Source organism: Seriola aureovittata, chromosome 14 (assembly GCF_021018895.1).
Source record: "Seriola aureovittata isolate HTS-2021-v1 ecotype China chromosome 14, ASM2101889v1, whole genome shotgun sequence".
NCBI classification, from domain to species: Eukaryota; Metazoa; Chordata; class Actinopteri; order Carangiformes; family Carangidae; genus Seriola; species Seriola aureovittata.
The window spans coordinates 24,811,731-24,837,500 of NC_079377.1; the positions used below are offsets into that span (position 1 = coordinate 24,811,731).

The 25,770-nt window shown below is 42.5% G+C and overlaps 2 protein-coding genes across 5 annotated transcripts in view; both read left to right on the plus strand.

Annotated features, from left to right (window-relative positions):
• The first annotated feature begins 712 nt into the window (after positions 1-712).
• Positions 713-6,349, plus strand: tspan14 (tetraspanin 14). 2 transcript variants are annotated; one of them, XM_056394943.1, is made up of 9 exons: positions 713-843; positions 1,318-1,398; positions 2,371-2,421; positions 2,729-2,875; positions 3,133-3,303; positions 3,816-3,941; positions 4,049-4,099; positions 4,200-4,313; positions 4,498-6,349. In XM_056394943.1, the coding sequence occupies exons 2-9, from the start codon at positions 1,318-1,320 to the stop codon at positions 4,561-4,563; spliced, it is 807 nt and encodes a 268-aa protein (XP_056250918.1). In that variant the 5' UTR covers positions 713-843; the 3' UTR covers positions 4,564-6,349. The 2 variants fall into 2 exon arrangements, with proteins under 2 accessions (XP_056250918.1, XP_056250919.1); XM_056394944.1 differs by having other exon boundaries at positions 4,203-4,313.
• Positions 6,350-7,644: 1,295 nt separating this feature from the next.
• The window catches only part of LOC130181126 (echinoderm microtubule-associated protein-like 4), a 22,737-nt gene continuing 4,611 nt past the window's right edge, over positions 7,645-25,770 (plus strand). The window contains exons 1-18 of one of the 3 annotated variants that reach the window (XM_056394940.1): positions 7,645-8,032; positions 14,182-14,367; positions 14,509-14,629; positions 15,138-15,335; positions 18,006-18,146; positions 18,351-18,376; positions 18,666-18,701; positions 19,558-19,681; positions 20,279-20,428; positions 20,524-20,593; positions 20,897-21,007; positions 21,504-21,599; positions 21,678-21,812; positions 23,286-23,421; positions 24,532-24,680; positions 25,189-25,314; positions 25,430-25,561; positions 25,647-25,714. In XM_056394940.1, the coding sequence (XP_056250915.1) occupies positions 8,008-8,032; positions 14,182-14,367; positions 14,509-14,629; positions 15,138-15,335; positions 18,006-18,146; positions 18,351-18,376; positions 18,666-18,701; positions 19,558-19,681; positions 20,279-20,428; positions 20,524-20,593; positions 20,897-21,007; positions 21,504-21,599; positions 21,678-21,812; positions 23,286-23,421; positions 24,532-24,680; positions 25,189-25,314; positions 25,430-25,561; positions 25,647-25,714 (2,030 nt within the window). In that variant the 5' untranslated portion in view covers positions 7,645-8,007. The remainder of the gene's footprint in view (positions 8,033-14,181; positions 14,368-14,508; positions 14,630-15,137; positions 15,336-18,005; positions 18,147-18,350; positions 18,377-18,665; positions 18,702-19,557; positions 19,682-20,278; positions 20,429-20,523; positions 20,594-20,896; positions 21,008-21,503; positions 21,600-21,677; positions 21,813-23,285; positions 23,422-24,531; positions 24,681-25,188; positions 25,315-25,429; positions 25,562-25,646; positions 25,715-25,770) is intronic. The other 2 variants (XM_056394941.1, XM_056394942.1) reach the window with 2 other exon arrangements.

Below are 25,770 nucleotides of genomic sequence, written 5' to 3' on the forward strand. Positions count from 1 at the left end.
TTGGTCTGGTTTGGTCTGGTCCCCTCTGGTTTGATTTGACTTGGTTTGGTTCAGTCTGGTCTGATTTGGTTTGGTTGTCTGAATCTGACTGAACCAGTTGATCAGGGTGCAGCAGCTCATCTTCAGGACGTTTATTGTGAAAGGGTTGATCAATAAGGCCCAGATGATTGGGAGCTGTTCTGATCAAGTTATAAAGATAAACACTGTTTGATGAAACATCAGGTTCACTGTTTCTGCATTAATCTCCATATTAATGAGGTTCAGCTGCTCTGATTGGTTGTTGTGGTTCAGTGTGGAAGACTGATCATTAATAATCATTAATACGGTCAACTCATTAACGTAACTAATGACTGTCAGTGAGCTCATCAGTCAGCTGGTTCATTATAACATCACGGAGATGAATAAAATGATGGATCTTCATTAATACAGACAGGTTAACAAATTTTCCTGTTTAACGGCTTTTCTTTCCTTCTTTTTTATATCTGCAACAAAGGAGAAATCTTACATACAATATTTTATTTTATTTTATTTTATTTTATTTTATTTTATTTTATTTTATTTTATTTTATTTTATTTTATTTTATTTTATTTTATTTTATTTTATTTTATTTTATTTTATTTTATTTTATTTTATTTTATTTTAGACAGCAGTTCCTCGCCGCTCCACAAGCTGGCAGTGACACGCCTGTAAACTGCTGCGTCAACAACTGTAAACACCACAGAAGAAGAGGTCGTTGTTTGCGTCGTAGTAGCAGAAGAAGAAGCGGTAGTACGATACAACCAGGGTGTGTTAGTTTGATTAAAGTATCGGGAACAGAAACCCGATGATTAAACTGATCTGAGGTGAGTCTGACCGGTTCGTGACGAACATTACTCGGTTACAGAAAACTTCTCCGGTTAAACACTCCGTTTTTTCACACATTACTCTGTTAGCGTTACCATTAGCAGTTTCCTGATAGCTTCAAACAAACTGAAACTTAAAAAACTCCACTTATCAATACAAATTAACGGTTAATAACGGTCAGTAACGGAAGTTGACGGTACGGTACAGACTGACCAGGGGTTGGGTAAATGTGTCGGTGATTCATCAGAGAGAAAAACGTCCCTTCACAAACCTCTGGTTAGCTTCAGCTAAGCTAACAGTGGCTAGTAAAGTTTAGTTAAACTATAGGAGCTAACCGCTAACAGCTAATGTGTTAGTGATCTGTATAAATCACAGTACATGTATAGAATATATAAAAGTACATATGTAGAATATATAACAGTCTATATATATGTTTGTATATGTGTTTAATAGAAGTGTTTTGTGACTGACAGATGTATTACTACCGGTATGAGAACACTGAGGTCAGCTGCTGCTACAAGTATCTAATGTTCAGTTACAACATCATCTTCTGGGTGAGTCACATCATCACACACACACACACACACACACACACACACACACACACACACACACACATTCACCTGTTCAGGTGATCACTTTTTCCCCTGTTTACATGTTTTACTTATCATATACATCTACAGTACATGTTTGCCCATTTGATGTGTTTACATGCTGACTTGTTGACTTGGTTACTTGTTGCTATGTTTCTCCATTGACCTGCTGACTTGTTGACTTGTTCACCTCCTGACTTGTATACTTGCTGACTTGTTTACTTGCTGCCATGTTTATCCGTTGACCTGCTGACGTGTCGACTTGTTTACTTGCTGACTTGTTGTCATTGTGCTATGTTTATGTTTTGACCTGCTGACATGTTTATCTGTTTACATGTTGACTTGTTGGTGTGTTTACCCGAGGAACTGCCTCAGGCTGAGTTGTGTTTTCTCTGAATCATTTTCTTTTTCTGGGCGTTGGTTAAGAGGACTTCCTGTGTAGAGTAAAAGTTGTCTGAGGCTGAACAGGAAGAGTCTCAGCTGTTGAAACATCCTGAGTCACGTACAGACACGAACATTTTGATGTGAGAGCTTTCAGTCATTGTCTGTGGTCTTCCTCCTGTGGGGTTTTGATATACAGTGTGATGAAACTCCTTCTGGATAAAGTTTGGTGTCAGAGTGTGAATATAATATTTGCTTCATGTTGTTATTGGACAGTTTAACATCAGAGCTGAACATCATCTGCAGATGTTCAACACATTTACAACTACATCTGTAAGGAACATGAACATGAGTGATCAGTTTACACAAACTGGTTCCATCACATGATTCAACTCTATTATCATGTAAGAGGCTGGATCTGTGTTAACGCTGGTGTCTGATGGATCCATCTAATTGCTGGTGTGTGTGTGTGTGTGTGTGTGTGTGTGTGTGTGTGTGTGTGTGTGTGTGTGTGTGTGTGTGTGTGTGTGTGTGTGTGTGTGTGTGTTGCAGCTGGCTGGAGTTGCCTTCATTGCGGCTGGTTTCTGGGCCTGGAGTGAAAAGGTGAATTAACACATGCAGTCAAAAATAAGTATATTAACTATAAACTTAATAAAACAGCATCTGTCTCATATAAACAACATGTCATCATGTCAATATTAGGGATGGGTCATCAAATTATAAATAAATCAAAGAGTTTATGTGACTGTCTTTTGTAAATATATTTCTTCAGTTGTTTTTACCAGTGCCTGGTGGATAAATAATTCATTACTATTACCAGAAGGGGGAAGTAATGCATTTAAGAGCCATTTGCTGCCATTGAACAACAATCTACTACTATCACGAGGTTCTGGTCTGTTTTGGTTCACAGGGAATCCTGTTGGACCTGACCCAGGTGACCCAGCTGCATGGTTTCGACCCGGTCTGGTTAGTCCTGTTGGTCGGTGGAGTCACCTTCATCCTGGGATTCGCCGGCTGCGTGGGAGCTCTGAGAGAAAACATCTGTCTACTGAAGTTTGTACGTTAAAAACATCTGTTTACTTAAGTTGGTACATGAAAAACATCTGTACGCTCAAGTGTGTACGTTAAAAACATCTGTATGCTCAAGTGTGTACGTTAAAAACATCTGTACGCTCACGTTTGTATGTTTAAAAACATCTGTACGCTCACGTTTGTATGTTTAAAAACATCTGTAAGCCCAATTTGTACATTAAAAACATCTTTCTGTGTGTTTTCTTTGAGGTTTAAAACCATGTTTGTGTTTTTTTCGTTCAGTTTTCGGGCATGATCGGCTTCATCTTCTTCCTGGAGCTGCTGGCGGCGGTGCTGGCTGTGGTTTTTCAGAGTCAGGTTAGAGCGTGGCTCAACGAGTTCTTCCTGGCGAACATCAAAGCGTACAGAGATGACATCGACCTGCAGAACCTCATCGACTCTCTGCAGAGGATGGTAACTCATCACTGTCCACTGACTTTACTCACATTTATTCTGTTAATCGTGTAAATACATTTGTCCTGGGACAAAATAAAAAATCATGGCCATCAAAGGTTTAGAGAAAAGCACAGGAAACTCAAAAGGCCTTTCTTTGTGTTAAGTGTCTTGCTTCTGGTTGGTAGAAGTATTTTTTTGTATAAGAGAACCGCTGCTGTGTTCAAGAACCGTTTATTTTTTAGGATCTTGTTTGTGGTTAATTGAACGATTTTGATTGTTTACAAATCAAGTATTTTAAGTATCTCTCTTCTCTTGTCCCCTTCCTGTGAAGCTCAAGAAACTTTAAACTTTAGAAACTTGCACCTGTTGAAGGATGTAGTTTCATGTTGGATGAAGAATGTGGTTTTTGTACCAGAACAACTGCTGTGGAGCTCAGGAACCTTTTAGTTAACCTTTAAGTTAAACCTTTAGGATCTGGTTTCGTGTCGGGTGAAGGATCTTGTTTGATTTGAAGTTTGTTCTTTAAACAGAACAACTGCTGTGGAGCTGAGGAACCGAACGACTGGGACCTGAACGCTTACTTCAGCTGTAACGACACGAATCGCAGCAGAGAGAAGTGTGGAGTTCCCTTCTCCTGCTGCTTGTCTGATCCTGCTGTGAGTTTATCATTGATCAGTTCTTATCGATACACATCACTAGTCACCATGGTTACATAAAAAGATAAAAAGTTCTGTCTCACGGGTGCAGCTTGTGTTTGTTTCAGGACTCGGTGGTGAACACTCAGTGCGGCTACGACGTGAGAAACAAACCAAAGGTGAGGTTCTCACAGGAACCTTTTGATGAGGTCATAACAGGAACCTGGTAAGGTTCTCACAGGAGCATGTTCTCTAATGTTGTGTTATCTTCCTGTGCAGAAGGAGTGGAGTAATGACATCTACACTAAAGGGTGTATCGCAGCGTTGGAGGACTGGTTGCCTGGAAATCTCTACACTGTGGCCATTGTCTTCATCGTCATCTCTCTGCTGCAGGTACAAGCATCAACTTCACAGTGTTTGTTCTTTTCCGTGGAAAAGTTTATTTGTTTTAAATATACTAATCAACAATTACTACCCGTCTACCTGTTTACCTCTCGACCTGTTTACCTGTCTACTAGTCGACCTGTTTACCTGTTGACCTGTCTACCTGTTGACCTGTCTCTCTCTCTGTGATCAGATGGTGGGGATCTACCTGGCCAAGACTCTGGTCACCGACATCGAAAAAGCCAGATTCAGCTACTGAAGTCTACATCTTAAGGGGCGGCGCTTTACACCAGGTGTTACTGGAACAAGTTTCTTCATTCAGACACGTGCCTTCTTTTTGTACTTCTTCTTCTACTACTTCTTCTTCTTCACATCATCAGTTCAGCCTTCTGATGATGATGTTACTGAAAACATGGCTTGCTTTGTCTGTTTACATTGACTGTTCAGAGACTCTGAAGTCCTGAGAGATATATTTTTTCAGTGTGAAAGATCCATCTGAAATCTTTGAGAACCTCAAAGTTCTGTTGATGTTTTTATTTTTATATTTAGATTTTCGTCTGACTGATCTGTAGCTGCTCAGCGCCACACTGCCTTCGCTTTTCCTATTTCCAATTTCTCGCTGCTACTCTTCAGACTGCAGCTTCAGTCTTTTTCTACTGTTTGAATGTTTGTTTGAACCAATGTGCCCTTTGACCTGATTGGCTGTTTACCCTTCAGTGCCTCCTTAATCATCATCATCATCGTCGTCATCATCATCATCATCATCATCATCATCAGTTTCAGTGATTTAAAACCGGTCTGAGGTGTCTGATCTCTGTTCAGGTGTAAATTCGACACAGAGAGGGAGGAGTCAGTGATGTCATCCAGGTGTGACACAGCAGGTGAAGTTCCCTCCTCACTCTGTGATCACAGCTTCATGTCGTTTAGAAATGATGCCACATCAGAGTGTAAAAACAGAGGTTGAACTTTATCCAATTAGAGCTCAACATATAAAGATGGCCCGGCCTCCAACACTGAAACTTCAAAATAAAAGCACAAACTGAATGATTATTTTCATTATCGATCAATCAGCTGACAGTTTTCACAGTCACAGTCGATCAGTGGAGCACACTGATCGATCAGTGGAGAGCGCTGATCGATCAGTGGAGAGCGCTGATCGATCAGTGGAGAGCGCTGATCGATCAGTGGAGAGCGCTGATCGATCAGTGGAGAGCGCTGATCGATCAGTGGAGAGCACTGATCGACTGTGACTGTGAAAACTGTAAAAAAAAAAAAAAAAAAAAATCACATTTCCATAATCAGCTACAAATACAACAAAGAGCAGAAGCGAATCCTCGTGTGAACCTGGACACACGAGATTCGGTTTCTGATTCATTTTTCAGTTGATTGATTAATTGATTAATTGGCTGATTGTTGCATTAAAATGAAACTAATTGTAAACTGTGAAAGTGTCAAACTGATAAAGGTTCATTCAGGCTGCCTTTGAATCCTCAATCCAGACTACAGACTCTCACTGTACATATGTAGTACATACTGTTCCAGTACTGCATATAGTAGTAATATATCAGTATGTGGTACACAGAAGTACTGAACACTGGGAGTATCAGACTTTAAACAGTCTCAAGATAAAATCCTTTTAAAACAGAAATCTTTAAAATCGTGGACTGTTCCTTTAAAAGGCTTCAGGTCATGTGATCACATGTTTGATTAAATATGAAGGTTTTGAACTTTATTGACACTGGATTCATGTTAACAAGCTTTGAATAAATAAGGTGTGTTTGTTGAGTTACTTTGTATGAATAAAGGTTTCAGGATGTTTGAGCCTTTCCAGAGAGAATATTCAGAATTAATGTTAAACTTCTGCTTTAATTCTTTTATTGTTTTTCTCTTTCTGTTGATGAATTCATGGATGGATGATTTAATGTCTTTGGTTTGTTGTTTAAAAACCAGACAGCTTTTATTCTGAAGGAATTGTGTTTTTTTTTTTTTTATATAAAAGTGAATTTTTATCTTTTTATATTCAACTAAATAAAAAATTAAATTTGGTCAGAGTTTGTTGTTTGATCTTTTTTGTTCATTTATCAAAGTTAAATAGTTTTTTTAATGTAAGAAAAGTTCAAACGAAAGTAGAGAACAGAAGAAACTTTTATTTAAAACGTTTTTGTATTGATCACTTATTGATCAGAGTGTTTCAGTTTTCAGCTGATTGATTTTTAACATATTGATGTCACAAAGTGAAGAAGCAAATTTGATTCATGACATGAGAAGAAAAGTAAAGAATGAATTACACGTCGTGAATGAAACGTGAAGAAACTGAGTTTGGTCTGTTTTATTGATTATAATCTGATTAATCAATTAAAGGTCCATATTGTACAACTGTGTTTTACTTGAAGTGTTGATCCATCAAAAGATATATTTGTGGTTTTAAAACCAAAAACCATCTCAGTGTAGTTTTACATCTCCTCTCTCAGGCTTCTCTCTGCAGCTCTAGTAACAACAGGTCAGTGAGCCAATCAGAAGAGAGGAGGCTCTGAGCCTCTCTTCTGATTGGCTCACTGTTTTCTGAGTGATCCAATAAAAATATAGCAGATTTCAGGTAAAAACACTCAGAGAAACCAAATCCTGCAAGGTTTGGATGGTGGGTCCAGGTGGGCGGGGCTTGGTGACTGCTTTGTTGTGACATCACAAAGGTCCAGAAGTCCTGACGGCTGGTTTTAAGGCTCAGTTTCTGAATACAGGCTGTGTGCATTTCTCTGTGGACTGAGGCTTTGATACTTTCACAGTATTAATATAGAAGCTAGAGCTGATCTATAATCACACTACACATGGACACAGACCTTTACACTGGAGGAGCTTTAAGTAAAGAGTCACTTTGTGGATTCAGGGCAGGTAAATGAAGGTGTGACAGTGTTTACAGCCTGTTTCAGGTTGACTTTAACTCTCCAGCTCTTCCCTGACACCGACTCTCCTTTATGTGGAAAAACTTGACAACAAAATCTGCTCCTGATTCCTTAAATATTTTATTCTAAAGTCACTTCTTTGTCAACTGGACTGATTATCATAATTTGTGATCTGAGCTGTTTTGTTTTCAACAGCTTCATGTTCTCAAACGCCAAAGTTTCCTGCTCAATCTTTCTTAATAAACACGTTGTTCAATCACTTCCTGTGCGCGTGCATGAGTGCATGTGCGTGTGTGTGTGTGTGTCCACAGGGCGGCGCTGCACAGCACCATCTGAACCCTCAGAAACAGAAACACTCCGCAGTGCAGCAGCTCCTCTGAAACCTGAACCCCCCTCTCTCCTTCTGTCTGTACTCTCTGCACAGCCCCCTCCTCCCCCTCTCCTCCCCCTCTCCTCCCCCTCTCCTCCTCCAGGGGAAGCGCGCTCTGCCAGAGCAGGCGGAGTCGGAAACGCGCAGCAGCGTCGGTCCGTCGTGTCTGCGGCTCCGCGGATTCTCTCGCCTCCCTCTCGGCTGTCGGATCCTCCGGGGAACGGCTTCTTCTTCCAGCCCGCGGGAAAGCGGCGGATCTTCGGCCTCACGGACGGACGGACCCGGCGGGCAGCGCGGCGGGGACATACCCGGCTCGGCTCGGCTCGCTTCCTCCTCCTCCCCCGGTGCGGTGGAAAAACCCGGACGGAGGCCCGCAGTGTGCGCTCAGCCTCCCGCAGGCCTCCGGCCCGGACTCCCGCTTTTCTCCCGGAAAATGGACGGATTCACCGGCAGTTTAGGTGAGTCCCGCGCGCCGCTCGCGCCCTCTACATCACCTGGTCACCTGTCCGTGCAGCGGCGGGAAGGTGAGAGCTGCACGCGCCTCTGGCGGCTTTACACGTGTCACTGCTGTATTTATCAGAAAGACTCTGCACCGCCCCTCCGGCGGCTGCTGGGCCACAAAAGCAAGTGCTCTTCCTGAAGTAGACTCTGCAGAGACCCGGACCCCCCCAAAGATAAAGACCTGGATCTGTTAGGGACCAGCAGAGACCAGCAGGGAGCTTTTATTGGCTCTAAGACTCTGAAGGTCCTCAAACCACAGCTTGGAAACCAGACTGTTGTAGTGTGTGTGTGTGTGTGTGTGTGTGTGTGTGTGTGTGTGTGTGTTATAATATGTGTGGACTCTGATCTGCAGAACAAAGAGTCAGGAAATGATTTATTTATTCATCCAGTCTGTTCACACACACACACACACATGTATGTGTGTGTGTGTGTGTTTCAGGATGTAGTCTGCAGTATATAAACAGATGTCGGAGTGATACTGAATGAAATTAAACTGAAGAACAAAGGAAGCAGCAGCTGATATAAAGTGATTGAACTTTATAAAAACATTGATCAGCTTGTTTCAGGTCATTCAGATCAATCAAACTTTATGTCACCTGTGACGCAGGTGAGTGCCAGTCAGAGTGTTGCAGCAATGAATCAAACAGGAAATAAAAACAACTAAACCAATAAAACATAAAAACAAGACAACACACAATAACAAATAAAACGGGTCAAAGGTCACCTGCAGCAGGTACACGTCGCTGTATTCAATATGAATTAATTAATTAATTAATTTATATTTATGTTTTTTTTTATTTTTTATTAAAAACTCCTCAAAGTTCAATAACATGAAAACAAACCCTGAACTTGAACTTTTATTTTCAATTTTTCATTTAAACTGGGAAGATGATCCATTAAAATTGTTTTAATAACACACAGTTTATATCAGAGTCTAATCCTTTCATTTCTCCGGTAGTAAACCGCCTTAAAAATCACATTAGTAATCAATATTTTGTGATGTAGTTGGTGTCAGTGTTTGTTTGTGTGTGTTTGTGCTGGTGTGATCAGGACACGAAGACAGACTCTGACTGTGGTTTAGATACAACAAACAGTCAGACTTCAGATAGACTGAGTCTGAATTCATCTGTTGCACAAAGCAGTTTAGTGCTTGACTATCTTAAGCCGGACTGTGGTGCAATGATTTCTGGGTAAATTAAGACTTTTTTCAATATAAAAGCTCCGTTTGCCCTTAGAAGAAAATGTTTGTCTTTTGGTGGAATTCAACAGTTAAAAGGACGTTTTATTTTGGAAATTCAGCGGAAAAGAGAAACAATAAAAATGAAAAAATCTAATTTGTTCAGTGCAGGTGTCATAAGTTGTTACCATGGCAACATTAGGTCTTAGGCCTGAGTTAGCCTGGGGGTAAGGTGTCCAATGTTTTTGTCTTATTATTAGTCAGTTTTCATTTTTGTGAGATACTTTTACCTGCATTTAACTAGAATATGAGCAACATGAAGACTGGACCAACACCACAGACCAGTCCGAGTTAGGTCTCCTCAGATTCTCTGGATCGTCCAGGATCCTCATTTAAAAACCACTTCGTACGCACAAAACAGACGTAAACAAGCATGCAAAAGTTTCCACCCTGTGACCACCTGTGACATCATCACCTGTGACAGAGAGAAACATCTGTATGCTCGATGTGTGTTATGTTTTTTTAGATGATTAATACGCCACACACTGTTTTATAAATGAGGTCCCATGTCTGTCCTGGTCCGTCTGTGTCTCAGTCTTTGGTCTGGACCGGTCCTGTTGTGGTTTTGGGTCTCAGACAGCAGGACTGGAGGCAGGAAGTCGGTTACAGACGGGTCCCTGTGGAGGACAAACATTAATGCTGTGTTGGATGGATGGTCTACATGAGTCCAGGACCAATGAGGTTCATGTTGCTTCATGAATAGAATGATGAATCTGTTTTAAAAGACCAGGTCTGAGGTTTAGAATCTGCTCTGGGTTTTGATGTTGTCTCTAGTCTGATCCTGGACTTTTTAAAGAATCCAGGCGATGATGTTTTCATGTTGGAGGCTCGACCTTTGACAAATTTATCATCGCTTTGGATAAAAGAGTCAACCCGGTGAATCAGCTTGTCGGTTCAGTCTTTGTTCTCACCAACTTTTAAAGGATGTATATGTGAGGTTTTGTATTTGCTACATAGCTAACGTTAGCTTTAAGAGCTGTTTACCTTACCAGTCTGGAAGAAACGTGAAAAGTTCCGCATCAAACTTAATTATGTCTCCAGAGGTGGAAAACAACCCTCTTGATTTGCTTCTATTTCTATCACTTCTTTAATTCTACTGAAGTTAGCATGCTAACCAGCTAGCTCCAGTGAAGCTGTCACTTTCTGATACTGAGTCACTGTAGTGTCCAGTCCAGTTGTAAACAAAACAGTGGCTGAAGATCTTGGCTGAAGACTGGTAAATAAACAGCTGTTGATGCTAACGTTAGCTACACAGCATTAGTAAAACATACAAATGGCTCCTTTAAATCATCAGTAGTCGCTCTATTGTGGTTTCTCTCTCTTTCTTGTTCCTGAGCTGCGAACTTGAACACATCAGGCCGTTCAGATGTGGTTGTGACTTAGTTTGGTGAAGATCAGATCAAATGAGTCATTAACACAAACCTGTGACTAGCTACATGGTGACGCTGTGAGGAGGTGACCCTGCAGCTTAATGTCGTCAACATTTATAGTTCCATTGATATTAGAGGAGAGAGACGTCAAGGAATCAAAAAATCGTACATCTGAACTGACACTGGTGGTGTCACTGAGGTATTTGTGGGGACGGGATTTGAAGAAAGAGGGATATAATTATAACAGCTTAAGCTGATGTTGCTCCAGACTGACCAATGGGATGAAAGACAAAAAACAACACAGGTACTAACAGGTGATTACTTGTATTTCCAGGGAACTAACAGAGTCTTTACTCAGATTACCTGAAGCACAGTGACAGGTTGTACCTGTTAACGCTTCAGATCCTCAGACACACCTGTGGCGGATCAGTCTGGTCTGAACTGGGATCAGATTTACACAGGAACACGATCATCAGCTGTTTCACATGTTGCTGCTGCAAACTCGTCTTTAGAGTCGAGCCGACTTCGTCTGAAACCAAGTGTTTCTACCTGATCTGAAAGTAAAAGAGATGTGATGTGGTTTGAATATGGCATCCGACTCTGACATCACAGTCTCCTCCCTCACTGATTGGTCAGCTGTGTGGAGGCAGGACTCTAAGGCTTTGTCCACACTGATGCATTTTCATTTTAAAATGGTATTTTAAAACAAAGACTAGCGTTCTAGCCCGTGACCATTCACCTACACTGGGCATGTGCGAGCTGGTGTAAACAGGAAGTTCTACTCTTCTGTTGATTGGTTGCAGTAGATCTTTTGAAGGAGGAACAGCAAAGACAGTTTCTGTACACCCAGACTACAACACAACCCTAGAGTTTTCAAAATAAAACACAACCCCAGAGTTTTCAGAATAAAACGGGTCCTGCTGCGTTTCTGAAAGTTTCCGTTTTAGGCGCTCAGAAACTCTACAGTAGTGTGGATGCCAGGAGTTAACGTAGCAAAACAAAGACTTTCAGAAACTCTGCTGGATGCGTTTTATTTTGAAAACTCTGGGGTTGTGTTGTAGTCTGGACAGACAGAACTTTGTAAACGATGAGGTCACACCCACGGTCTCTCCTGATTGGCTCTCATCAGCCTGGACTACCAGTGGTGAATACAACATAATAATGAATGACAGTGTTACTGACCTTGTTGTCTTTGCACCTGTTGTTCACTTACATTACATTTTGCTGTTCCTCATTTGTTGTATTTAAAGTAACTAATTAATTACAGAGAAGACAATGTACTTCCTGTTTACACCAGCTCGCACATGTTCAGTATGTGATAAGGTATGTTAGTTTGGATGGAGATCATTTTAGTTTTAAAACGCCGTTTTAAAATGTAAACATAGTACTGCGGATGCAGCCTAAAAATGTCTTCAGTTGTCTTCTCCATATTTAAACCCATGACACCAGCTCTGACCTCCACCTTCAGATCAAGTAGAAACACTCATGGAGGTGGGTCAAGGTCGACAACGCGCCGTGCAAACTGGTTCTGCTGCAGAAGAACTGGACTCAGAGTTTCCAGATGGTCGAGCAGACAGACTGCTGACACACTAACCTACAGACACACACACACACACACACACACACAGGAAGAACGAAGAATGTGTTGGATTGTTTCCTGGACCAGAAAGAGTGTGGAGGCTTGAATGTCTGTCTCTGTGAGGACCAGTGTCGGTTTAAACCTCTGTAGTGAGGACAGTCCAGCTCTTTGAGGACACGTTGTGCGGTCCTCAGAACTTCAGAGTCCTGTTTGAAGGTTCGGGTTTGGATCGGGGTCAGAGACCTGGAAACATGTCATGACAACGAGGGTCCTCACAAGTACAGCCAGACAAACGTGTGTGTTTGAGTGAAAAATGTGGACTTCCCTCCCTGTTGTTGTTGGAGTCAGCTGAACTGAATTACAGAGCCCACTATCTGTGTGTGTGTGTGTGTGTGTGTGTGTGTGTGTGTGTGTGTCTGTGTGTGTGTCTGTGTGTGTGTGTGTGTGTCTGTGTCTGTGTGTGTGTGTGTGTGTGTGTATGTGTGTGTGTGTGTGTGTGTTGTAGTAAAGCAGACATGCAGACACATGCAGCGTCTACATGTCTGAACCTTTACTTTTTCTCTGCTGCTGCATCACTGACTCAAAAACAATCAGAAAAATCAGCTGATTATTAATAAATCATTTTCTTCACAGTTAAAATTTATAAATTAAATCCCCACAAACGCACTCTCACTCTGTCGGTTTGAGTTCTGCTTTACCAGAAACATGAAAAATTAAAATACTGGATATTGACTGATACTGATCAATACCAGATTGATAAGCTCAATGATCAGCAATCTGCTTTCTGCATCCTCCTCATAATAGACATGATTCTCAAATGTAGATCTGGTGGTTCACTCCTCACACATCAATCAATAATGCTCTCTGATTGGATGTCAGTTGACTGGGTGTAACCATGACAACTGACTGATACTTAAGATAGTAGTGATATTACAAGTTAATTTGATTTATTTTAAATGTTTAAATGTTGCATCATCCATTTTTATTGATCCGGCTTATGTTTTAATCCATCGACACAGGCTGAGTAACTTTTCAAGTTTAATTTACACTATTGATTATAGATCGAAAGCGTATTTTGACGCGTCAAGTCTGTTCTAGCGCTTGTTACGTGTGTAACTGCAGTGATTGTGTCCTGACCTTCGAGTGCTGCCAGAACACAGACGACCTACACTTAGTCATGCACCTGAACGCATCCTTTGTAGACACTGTAACATGGTGAAAACAGTTATTATAACATTATAAAGGTTTACAGTCAGACAGACAGTCATGTCCTGTAAACTGTGATGTGTTCAGTGACACTGTGTGAATATGACAGTTTTACATTTATTGTTCCTGTTCAACTGTTTCCTTCATGAAACAGGAAAAATATGAAGGTTTCGGTATCAGTCTGACTGAGAGTCACTGAAACCCAGAATTAAACTGACAACACACACTTTAAAACACGGAGGTGTGTGTGTGTGTGTGTGTGTGTGTGTGTGTGTGTGTGTGTGTGTGTGTGTGTGTGTGTGTGTGTGTGTGTTGTGAAGGGGCGGCACTTAGAGCTGAGGAATGTGGGAGACAGCTGTGAAATATGACACATACACCAGTGTGTAACACCCCCCCCACCCCCACCCGCTTTCATACATGCACGCAGACACCTGAATGCTGAACCCCCCCCCCCCATCTGTATTTACAGACAGTTTAAACATGTAAACAACACATGAACATTTTTAACTTTAATGACTGTAATGATGATTTTATTTTGAAAGGACTGTGTCTTTCAGCTGATGTGGTGATGCTGCAGATACACACAACCATGAGTCCACCTTAACTCCAGGTTACATGTAAAGTTAGGGTGGAGTGTGTTAAGGTGGAGTGTGTTAAGGTGGAATGTTAAGGTGGGATGACATATTGACACCCAGTGTCTGTGTGTGACTGTAGATGACAGTATGTCCGGAGCGAGTGTCTCAGATGTCAACGATCGTCTCTCTGCTCTGGAGCTCCGTGTCCAGCAGCAGGAGGATGAGTTGACGGTAATGAAAGCTGCTCTCGCCGACGTCCTGCGGCGTCTCGCTGCCACTGAAGACTCCGCTGCCTCCACGACCAAAAAACAGCAAGGAGGGAAAGGTAAGGTTTCCTGTTTTTAACCAGTTAAAGAGTAAAGACTGAATTTAACCAGTTAAAGACGGAATATAAATTGGTTAAACTGTTGAATTCAGTCTTTAACTGGTTGTGGTTGGTGTTAACAGCGGTGTGTTTCCCCCTCAGGTGGTGCTGCTCTGCGTGAAGCCTACTCGATGTCCTGTATCGCTAACGGGGGAACATCTGGACGAAAGAGAGACTCCACATCTGTCACCAGGAAGGAGACGTTGTCATCCGCCGCCAAGAGGTAAAAAGAGATGGACAAACATTTGTTACAGTTTCCATGTTTCTGTTCTGAAGCCTCGTGTATTTAAATCTGTGTGTTTTTACTTCACAGCTGATTCATTTCAGCAGATCTGATCAATATCTGCTATTATTTATTTATGCCCAATGCTGTAACCTGTCCAGTCGAAACCAGGCTGGAATCCAGTAGAAGGCAGTAGAGTTAGTCAGCAGCCTGATTTGAAGTTTATTTTAAGTAGCTGGTTCTCGATCACTGGGGTCATTAAGTAGAACACAGTAGAATCTCAAGAGAAGCAGCAGAGCGACAGTACTCATGTCTGATCTCTCACAGTCCTGGTTTTGTCCACAGGAAGAAGGAAGTCAGCAGCCTGCGGTCTCAGACGGATTTTGGTGGTTTGAATCGTTGCAGTAAACACAGTAGACTCAGTAGATGTACAGTAGAACCAGTAGAAAGAGTAGAACCTGTAGAGTCAGTAGTTTGTAGTCTCTCATGGTCCCGGTTTTGTCCACAGTGGAGCAGACAGGAAAAAGGAGGTCAGCAGCCAGCGGTCTCAGATGGAGGAGATCCGGGAGCGTGAGGAACCACCTCACCCAAAGGACTCGTCCCCCTCTCCCTCCTCCCCCCACCCTCCCCAGACCTCTCAGACCCCCCAGCCACAGAGACCGACCCAGTCCGCAGACAGCAGTAAAGGCCACGCCCCTCCGAAAAGGTTCCACTTTGTGATTTGTCAGCTGCATCTGACCTCACTTCCTGCTGACGCTGCTCTGAGATCATTCTGTCGATGGTTACTAACCCCGCCCCCAGGATCCACAGTCCTCCTCTGCACCTGACCATTAGGTACAGGTGCTCCTGATTGGCTGAACGCAACCGATCCAGCTAATCAGGTGTAGAAAGAACAGGGACTGTGGCTCCTCAGGAGCAGGTGTCAGTGACCTCCTGGAGATCCTGGATCCTCCTGACTCCTCTTTTTGCTTTGTTGTTAGAAAGCTCAGGCTGGGCCGTTTGATCAAAACTACTAACCTGGGCTCCTCCCAGCTTCACCTGAGGAGTCCTCTCGAAGTGGACCTCCTCTGGTCTAACTCCTCCTGCTCCTCCTCTGCTCTAACTGGACCTTTCTTAGGCCTCCTGGAGATTCTTGATCCTTTAGGAATTTCTGTGAGATCTTGAGGATCCAGGAGATTCAGGAGCTTCACGAGACCTCCTGGAGATCCTGAAATCTCCTGAGACCTCCTGGAGCTTCCTTGAGATCCTGGATCCTCCTGACTCCTCTTTCCTCTTCGCTGGTAGAAAGCTCAGGCTGGACTGTGTGTGTTTTATCAAAGCTACTAACCTGTTCTCCTCCAAGCTTTACCTGAGGACCCGCTCCTCCTGCTCTTTCTCCTCTTCCTCCTCCACCTCCTCCTCTCCTCCTCCTCCAGCAGGCCTCCCGCAGTCTGGGCTTTGAGTTTCTGATGTGTCCCAGCTCACTAACCTCCTCCTGGGTTGTGTGTTGTTAGTTTCTGAATCAGTTCAGTGAACTAAATGACGACTGAAGTTTTAATCAGTTAAATCTGAACACAGGACATGACTAGTCCAGGACTACTAACCAGGTTACAACGAGGTCACACCTCCACGCCCCCCATCAACATGTTGACGTTCTGACCCATGAGTTCTCAGTTAATATTACATTATTACATAAGTTATTACTACCTTATTACATGAGTTAATACTACATTATTACATAAGTTATTACATAAGTTATTACTACCTTATTACACTGATACAATGTAGTGATTAGGTTGTTACGTGAGCATGCAGTAATTACTATGTTATTACAGGAGCTATTGCTACATTATTACATGGGTACGCAGTAGTTATTACTACGTTATTACATAACATATTACTACCTTGTTACATGAGTATGCAGCAGTTATTACTACCTTATTACATGAGTTAATACTACATTATTACACTGATACTATGTAGTGATTAGATTGTTATGTGAGTATGCAGTAATTACTACGTTATTACATGAGTTATTGCTACATTATTACATGTGTACACAGTAGTTATTACTACATTATTACATGAGTTATTACTACATTTCTACATGAGTACGCAGTAGTTATTATTATATTATTACATGAGTTATTACTACATTATTACATGTGTACGCAGTAGTTATTACTACATTATTACATGAGTTATTACTACATTTCTACATGAGTACGCAGTAGTTATTATTATATTATTACATGAGTTATTACTACATTATTACATGAGTTATTGCTACATTATTACATGTGTATGCAGTAGTTATTACTACATTATTACATGAGTTATTACTACATTTCTACATGAGTGCGCAGTAGTTATTATTATATTACATGAGTTATTACTACATTATTACATGAGCTATTACTACATGTGTACGCAGTAGTTATAAGTACTCAGAAGTTATTAATACATTAATACACTAATACTTGGTAGTTATTACATTATTATGAGTACTCAGTTATTACTACATTATTATACGAGTATACAGTAGTGATTACTACATTATTACATGAGTTATTACTACATTTCTACATGAGTACGCAGTAGTTATTATATTGTTACATGAGTTATTACTACATTATTACATGAGCTATTACTACATTACTACATGTGTACGCAGTAGTTATTACTACATTATTACATGAGTTATTACTACATTTCTACATGAGTGCGCAGTAGTTATTATTATATTACATGAGTTATTACTACATTATTACATGAGCTATTACTACATGTGTACGCAGTAGTTATAAGTACTCAGAAGTTATTAATACATTAATACACTAATACTTGGTAGTTATTACATTATTATGAGTACTCAGTTATTACTACATTATTATACGAGTATACAGTAGTGATTACTACATTATTACATGAGTTATTACTACATTTCTACATGAGTACGCAGTAGTTATTATATTGTTACATGAGTTATTACTACATTATTACATGAGCTATTACTACATTACTACATGTGTACGCAGTAGTTATTACTACATTATCTTTTACACTGTTCATGTCCTGGCCCCTGAGTCTGTTGCTGCATAATTAAAATACAGAAGCTCAAAATATTAAAGATGTGAAGTGATAAAATGTGGAAGATGAATCTCAGGACAAAAAGCTTCACATACAGAATCAAATTCATGAAATACATCAACAACAGAAACGTGACAGTGAAAGACGTGCAGTCGTCATCTGGAGCTGAACAGATTCTCTAGTCGTGCTTCATCATCATCATCATCCTCCTTCTACAGCACTACTGTGTTACTGACTGTGTTTCTGTGTGTTTCTCTTCTCTTGGTGTGTATATCTGTGTGTGTATATTCTGTGTGTGCGTGTTCAGGGGACCCAGTGTGAAGCGGTCCTCAGGTATGGAGCGTTCTCAGAGCAGCACCTGGGAGAGTTCAGAGGAAAACAGGAACAAACTGGTGAAAGCTGCATCCACCTCCAAGCTGCTGGCCAAGGTGGTCAAGAACGCTGAGAGGTATCAACACACACACACACACACACACACACACACACACACACACACACACACACACACACACACACACACACACACACACACACACATATGTTAACACACATGAAGCTGCACAAAGCCAGTGGTTGGTATTTTAATGGAAACTGACATTACTGTGAATCTTAAGACTGAGATGTTCGTTTTTCTTCTTCTGTCTTTTTTCAGGCACAAAGACCCAGTGGTCAGTCAAGGTAAACACATGTTCATCTTCAGCATAACAGGACCATAGTCATCATCATCATGTGTTACAGCCAATAGGAAGCCAGAGCCGCCGCCAACAACAACACTGCCTCTGAGACATTTCAAACATTTCCCTTTACTGGTTCCTCAAGTGTTTAGTTTCCATCTGAGTCTCAGATTCAGTGTTTGCAGTTGTTGTTTGTTGTTGTGTTATTGTTATTGTTTGTGTTTGTGTCGATGTTTGTGTTGTTTTTGTTGATGGTTGTGTTGTTGAGTGACGATGTCTTTGTCCCAAACCAGCCAAAATGTCGACCCGAGAGAAAAACAGCCAAGCTGGTAAGTCCTGATGAGTCGTCAGAGCGAGCTAGCAGGCTAACAACAAGCTAACAAGCTAACATGCTAACAGCAGCTGAATCAGTGCTTCCTGTTTCTGCTCTAAACCAATCACATCTCTCTGTCTCTCTCTCTCTCCCTCTCTCCCTCTGCTTTATATTGTCAGCCTTGCTCACCCTCCTGCTCTCTCTCCCCTTCAGACTGTTCAGGTGATGTCACACCTGTCTGTGGCTCCGCCCCCAACATCATTTACCTCCATATAAGGTCGAACAGGTGATTTTTTAAAAATGAATCCTCCTGATGAGACTGATTATTAAAGGACCAATCAGTCATACAAACAGAAACCCCGCCCACCACCTCAATGTCAGTGACATGATTGGACACTGATGTCACCCCCACGTTAATTGACAGCTCATTCAAGGTCAAATAAAATCATGTTTTTTAACAGCAGTGATTCTGTGGAGGTAAACTACAACACAGCACCTGCTTCACCTGCATCACCCGCATGACATCAACTCCTCCTTACCTGTCCCTCACCTGTCTCTCAGCTGACCCTCACCTGTCTGTCTGTCTGACTTTGATTGTTGTGTCTCATTGAATCAGCAGGTCTCAGTCTGTGTCAGGTGATCTGACACAGACTGAGACCTTTAATGTTACCTGTTCTAACAGGTCACAGTTCACCTGTAACAGAGAACAGTAAAAGACTGGGGCGTTGTGATCCCGATCGGTCTTTTATCGATTATCTGTATCCAAATTCAATCCAATATTTGTGTTTGGTGACAACGAGACTCAAAACAAATTCAAAGCCACCTCCTGGGATGAAGCATGTCCTCCTCTCTGTGTCTCTCTGCCGTTTCAGAGGGGAACCTCATCAAGATGTTCATGCGTGGTCGACCAATCACCATGTTCATCCCGTCAGACGTGGAGAGCTACGTCGACGTTCGGACAGAACTTCCTCCAGAGAGACTGAAGCTGGAGTGGGTGTATCCTTCACTGATAGGACACAGTTACGTCCAATAGTAGTCATAGTAACAACAAATCATGTTGATGATAATGAATAGTGTTGTTCAACACGTCATGCAAGAAAAAGTTCTTCATGTTCAGGGACAACCGCTTCACATTTATTACAAATTGAAGACAACGTCAACAGTTGAAAACTAAACACAGCAGCTTCACACAGTATTCAGACTCCTTCCCTCTATATAAGAATAATAATAAAAATAATGATGATAATAAGCCTTATTTATATAGCACCTGAAAACGTAGTAGTGTAGACGTAGCCTCAGTAAATCAGCAGTATTCATTTCCTAGATCCTCAGTAGATCATCCTGAAGAGACCTTCAGTAGCTCCTCAGTAGATCTCCACTAGAACCCTTTCAGTAGATCCTCAGTAACTTCATTAGATCCTCTGCGGATCATCAGTAGATCTCCTGGTGCTTCATTGGCTCACAGTGGTAGAGACTGGAGAGCGAACGTCTTCCTCAGTAGGAATGTAAATCTTCAGGAGATCTGTGGTAAACCCTCAGTAGATGTTGAGTAGATCTCAGTAGATGTCCAGGTTCCTCCTTGACCTTGGACAGGTACGGTTACCGTGGCCGCGACTGCAGAGCGAACGTCTACCTCCTTCCAACTGGAGAGATTGTTTACTTCATCGCCTCCGTCGTGGTTCTGTTCAACTACGAGGAGCGGACTCAGAGACATTACCTCGGACACACCGACTGTGTCAAGTGGTGAGAAAACGCTCGCACGTCATCCAGCACCTGCTGCTCTCCCATTGGTCTGTGGTGACAGGCGAGTGACGTCGTCTCTTTTATGTCTCCGTCAGTCTGGCCATCCATCCTGATAAGATCCGGATCGCTACGGGACAGATCGCCGGCGTGGACAAAGACGGACGGGTGAGGGCCGACATGGCTTATTAGACGTTTCTCATCAACGACGAAACACAAACAACAATGGACAAATTAACTAATTACTGTTTTTATGCAAAGTCCGACACCTGTAACCATGGTAACAGCACACAACAAAGATGGAGACGGCTGTAACTTCAGAAGGATTTAAATTCATGACATAAATGTGACAAAGATTTCACTCTAATGTCTCACTAAACAATAATAATACTAATAAAATGATGATGATAATAATAATAATAATGAATAATAATAATGATAATAATGGTAATGAACCTGTGGTGTGTTCAGGCGCTGCAGCCTCACGTTCGTATCTGGGACAGCGTCAGTCTGTCGACTCTGCAGGTCATCGGTTTGGGAACGTTCGAGCGAGGCGTCGGCTCCCTGGCTTTCTCCAAAGCTGTGAGTATCACCAGCTGCATCATGGGAAGTGTAGTCTGCACAGACCACGGTGCTGAGTTCACTGTAATTCTGTAACTGTAACTTTTAAATCTCATCTGATCACTGAAAACAGAACAGAGTAATTTATCAAATTCATGTCACCTTCTCTCTCTGTCTCTCTGTCTCTCTCTCTGTCCTCTCTCTCTCTCTCTCTGTGTGTCTCTCTCTGTCTCTCTCTCTCTCTGTCCCTCTCTCTCTCTCTCTGTGTGTCTTTCTCTGTCTCTCTCTCTCTCTGTCTCTCTCTCTCTCTCTGTCGGTCTCACTCTCTCTGTCTCTCTCTCTGTCTCTCTCTCTCTGTCTCTCTGTCTCACTCTCTCTATCTCTCTCTCTGTGTCTCTCTCTCTGTCTCTCTCTCTCTGTCTCTCTCTCTCTCTCTGTCTCTCTCTCTGTCGCTCTCTCTCGCTCTCTCTCTGTGTCTCTCTCTCTCTGTCTCTCTCGCTCTCTCTCGCTCTCTCAGGACTCTGGTCAGCACCTCAGTGTGATTGACGACTGTAACGATCACATGTTGACAGTTTGGGATTGGCAGAAGAAATCAAAGATCGCTGAAATCAAGGTGAGCGTCGTTCAGATTCACTATAAAACATCTAACTGGTCTCTGATTGGTTCTAACTGGTCTGTGGCGTTCTTGTAGACCACTAACGAGGTGGTCCTGGCCGTGGAGTTCCACCCCACCGACCCGAACACCATCGTCACCTGCGGAAAGTCCCACATCTTCTTCTGGACCTGGACCGGGACCTCACTGGCTCGTAAACAGGGAATCTTTGGGGTGAGGAGATTGTTTTTATTTTTCAAGTTAATTTAATTAAAATCTTTATGAAACACTGAACAACATAAAGTTGATTTAATTAACTTAACAACTCTCCAAATACTGACATTAATAAATGGATCAGGTCACAACAAACTGGATTCGTGTGTTTTTATTATTAAATTAACTTCTTCAATATTAAAGAAGCACCTTTAACTATGATTGATCACACTCTGATTTATTGATCTCTGATCTGTCATGAACCTGAAGATTGTGCATGTTTTGTCAGTTTTTATTAAACTTTTTACAGAGTGACAGTAACAGGATAAAAACATCAGCCTGAGAGAACTACATTTAAAACTGATCATCAGTAATCAGTCACCTCTGTGAAAGAATCCGACCTGAAGGATTGAATCAGTAAAAAGATGAATGAGGTTTTGATGGAGCTGAGACCTGAACGAAGTGAATGTGAGGAATGTGTTCTGCAGACGAGGAGGAAGCTCCACCCGGCTGAACACAAAGGAACAAACCTTCAGATTAGGAGCTGATCACGGAACCACACTCACGTTCTTCTGATTATAGAAACCTGGTCAGGTTTGAGATCCAGCAGACCTCAGATCAGTTCACGTCACAGAAAAACCAAACAGCCGGAAACAAGTTGATATTTAATAATTGATCATTTAATCTCGGATGTGAAACTGTGACAATGATTCAAGGTGAATTCAGTCAACAAAGTTTTAATCTGAACTCAAAACGTGTCGTGTTTAAACGTCTCGGCTCCAACTCAAATACTTTAAATGAATTCCTGGTCTGTCTCTGTAGTCCTGGTCTAACTCTGTGGTCCTGGTCTAACTCTGTAGTCCTGGTCTAACTCTGTAGTCCTGGTCTAACTCTGTAGTCCTGGTTTAACTCTGTGGTCCTGGTCTAACTCTGTGGTCCTGGTCTAACTCTGTGGTCCTGGTCTAACTCTGTGGTCCTGGTCTCTGTAGTCCTGGTCTATCTCTGTAGTCCTGGTCTTTGTAGTCCTGGTTTAACTCTGTAGTCCTGGTCTAACTCTGTAGTCCTGGTCTAACTCTGTGGTCCTGGTCTAACTCTGTAGTCCTGGTCTAACTCTGTAGTCCTGGTCTAACTCTGTGGTCCTGGTCTAACTCTGTAGTCCTGGTCTAACTCTGTGGTCCTGGTCTAACTCTGTAGTCCTGGTCTATCTCTGTAGTCCTGGTCTAACTCTGTGGTCCTGGTCTAACTCTGTAGTCCTGGTCTAACTCTGTGGTCCTGGTCTCTGTGGTCCTGGTCTATCTCTGTAGTCCTGGTCTATCTCTGTGGTCCTGGTCTATCTCTGTAGTCCTGGTCTCTGTGGTCCTGGTCTAACTCTGTAGTCCTGGTCTAACTCTGTGGTCCTGGTCTAACTCTGTAGTCCTGGTCTAACTCTGTGGTCCTGGTCTATCTCTGTAGTCCTGGTCTAACTCTGCCCCCCTTTTCTCGTTGTATCCTCAGAAATACGAGAAGCCGAAGTTCATCCAGTGTCTGGCCTTCCTGAGCACTGGAGACATCCTGACCGGAGACTCTGGAGGAATCCTGCTGGTCTGGACCAGGAGCTCCGCTGAGACACCCACTGGGAAGGGACCCAGAGGTGAGGAGGGCCCAGTTTAAACCAGTTAGACCAGTTACATGGTCAGTGATCCACCACAGGAAATCAGTTCAGGTTGGTTCACAGAGACAAAACTGCACCTGCAAACAGAGGAAGAGGAGAAACAGGAGAATCAGTAGATTCAGTAGAAACAGGAGAAACAGAAGAAACAGAATCAGTAGAAACAGTAGAAACGGAAACAGAATCAGTAGAAACAGAATCAGTAGAAACAGTAGAAACAGAATCAGAAGAATCAGTAGAAACAGAAACAGAATCAGTAGAAACAGAATCAGTAGAAACAGAATCAGTAGAAACAGAATCAGTAGAAACAGAAGAAACAGAATCAGAAGAATCAGTAGAAACAGAAACAGAATCAGTAGAAACAGAATCAGTAGAAACAGTAGAAACAGGAGAATCAGGAGAAACAGGAGAATCAGTAGAAACAGAATCAGAAGAATCAGTAGAAACAGAAACAGAATCAGTAGAAACAGAATCAGTAGAAACAGTAGAGGCTCAGGAGAAATGCTGCAGATCTTGGCTTAGTTTAACACTGCGACAAAAAACACTGGGGGAGGAGTGTGTGTGCGTGTGTGTGTGTGTGTGCGCATGTGTTTCAGTGTGTGTGCATGTGCATGTGTTTCAGTGTGTGTGCGTGCGTGCATGTGCATGTGTTTCAGTGTGCATGTGTCTGTGTGTGTGTGTGCGTGCATGTATGGGTGGGTGTGTGTGTGTTGGCCCAGTTACAGTAATGGTTTTCGTGTCATGCTGTTAAACTGGTTTAAAGGAGCGACGCCAACAATTAAAGGTTAAAGATTCAAAGACCTGGAGTCGGATCAGATTCATGTCTCAGTCTGACATTAGAGTTCAGTAGAATCCTGCAGCAGATCTGTTCAGACAGGAAGTGGAAGTTAAAGTGTTGTTGAGAGGAAACCTGAGGAGACAGAGTGTTTCTGTGTGATGTGCTGCCTCCTGCTGGCTGCTGCTGGAACTGCTCATTAAAAACAACTTGTATTGTTCACGTCATCTTTTTAAAATACAGAAAACATCAACAGCAGAGTCAATTATGGTTCAGAGGGGACAGGTTTTTACTCACCTGTGTGTGTCTGTGTGCAGCGTTTCAGATCAGTCGGCAGGTCAAAGGTCATGAGGGCAGTGTTTTCTGTATGTGTGAGATGAGGAGCGGCACTCTGCTGACCGGAGGAGGGAAAGACCGGAAAATTATCCTGTGGGACCACGAGCTGAGAGCTGACCGAGACATCGAGGTGACACACACATACATAAACACACACACACAAACATCAGATAAACAGAATATGTTTATGATTCAGTGTGACATCACTTCCTATGGATATCATTATCTCTGATGTCCCTTCAGAATAAAAGTCTAGAAATCCACTTCAAAACCACAGGCTGCAGAATTCATTCAGAATCCTCCTGTTTTTAAGTTTCCTTCAGTATCACAGTGATCCAGTGATAGTTGTCTGTGCACCCATGATGCATTGCAAGCATCAGCTGATCACAGCTGATTCAGATGCTGTTAAAGGGACAGTTTGACTACATGTAAAGAAATACAGGCTTAAAAAAACGGGTCTCAAGTTGTAGCTCACAGAGTAACTCACTGAATCCATGGCAACATTATACTTCCTGCTTACATCTCTCAAAGCATGATGGGAGCAAAACTGAGCATGACTATCCCCTGAATAGAAGTAGATAGTAAATAAACACAGGAGCGACCAAATCCTGGGGTCACATGACCGTGTGTGTCTGCAGGTACCGGATCAGTACGGAACCATCAGAGCGGTGTCCGAGGGGAAGGGGGAAGAGTTTCTGGTCGGGACGTCTCGTAACTTCATCTTGAGAGGAACCTTCAACGACGGCTTCCTCGTGGAGGTCCAGGTGAGATCACACATCAAATCCATGTTACGCAGACGATGTTCATGTTCAGGGTCTTGGTTTGTTTGTCCCGTGATGTGTTCAGGATCTCTGTAACATTGTGTTTTGATGCGTTCAGGGTCACACAGACGAGCTGTGGGGGCTGGCGTCTCACCCGTCCAGAGGGATGTTCCTGACGTGCGCTCAGGACCGGCTGGTCTGCCTCTGGAACTCGGTGGATCACAGTCTGCAGTGGAGCCGCTCGGTCGAGGTGGGGGTGGGGCTTTGCAGCTGATAGACAAATGATCGATCGATTGATTATGGACAGATGATTGACAGCTCTGTCTCTCCCTCAGGAACATGGACACTGTGCAGACTTCCATCCCAGTGGAGCTGTGGTCGCCATAGGAACGCACTCGGGAAAGTCAGTACAGATCATTTGTAGATTTACACCCCCCGTCCACTTTGCAGACAGTTTAT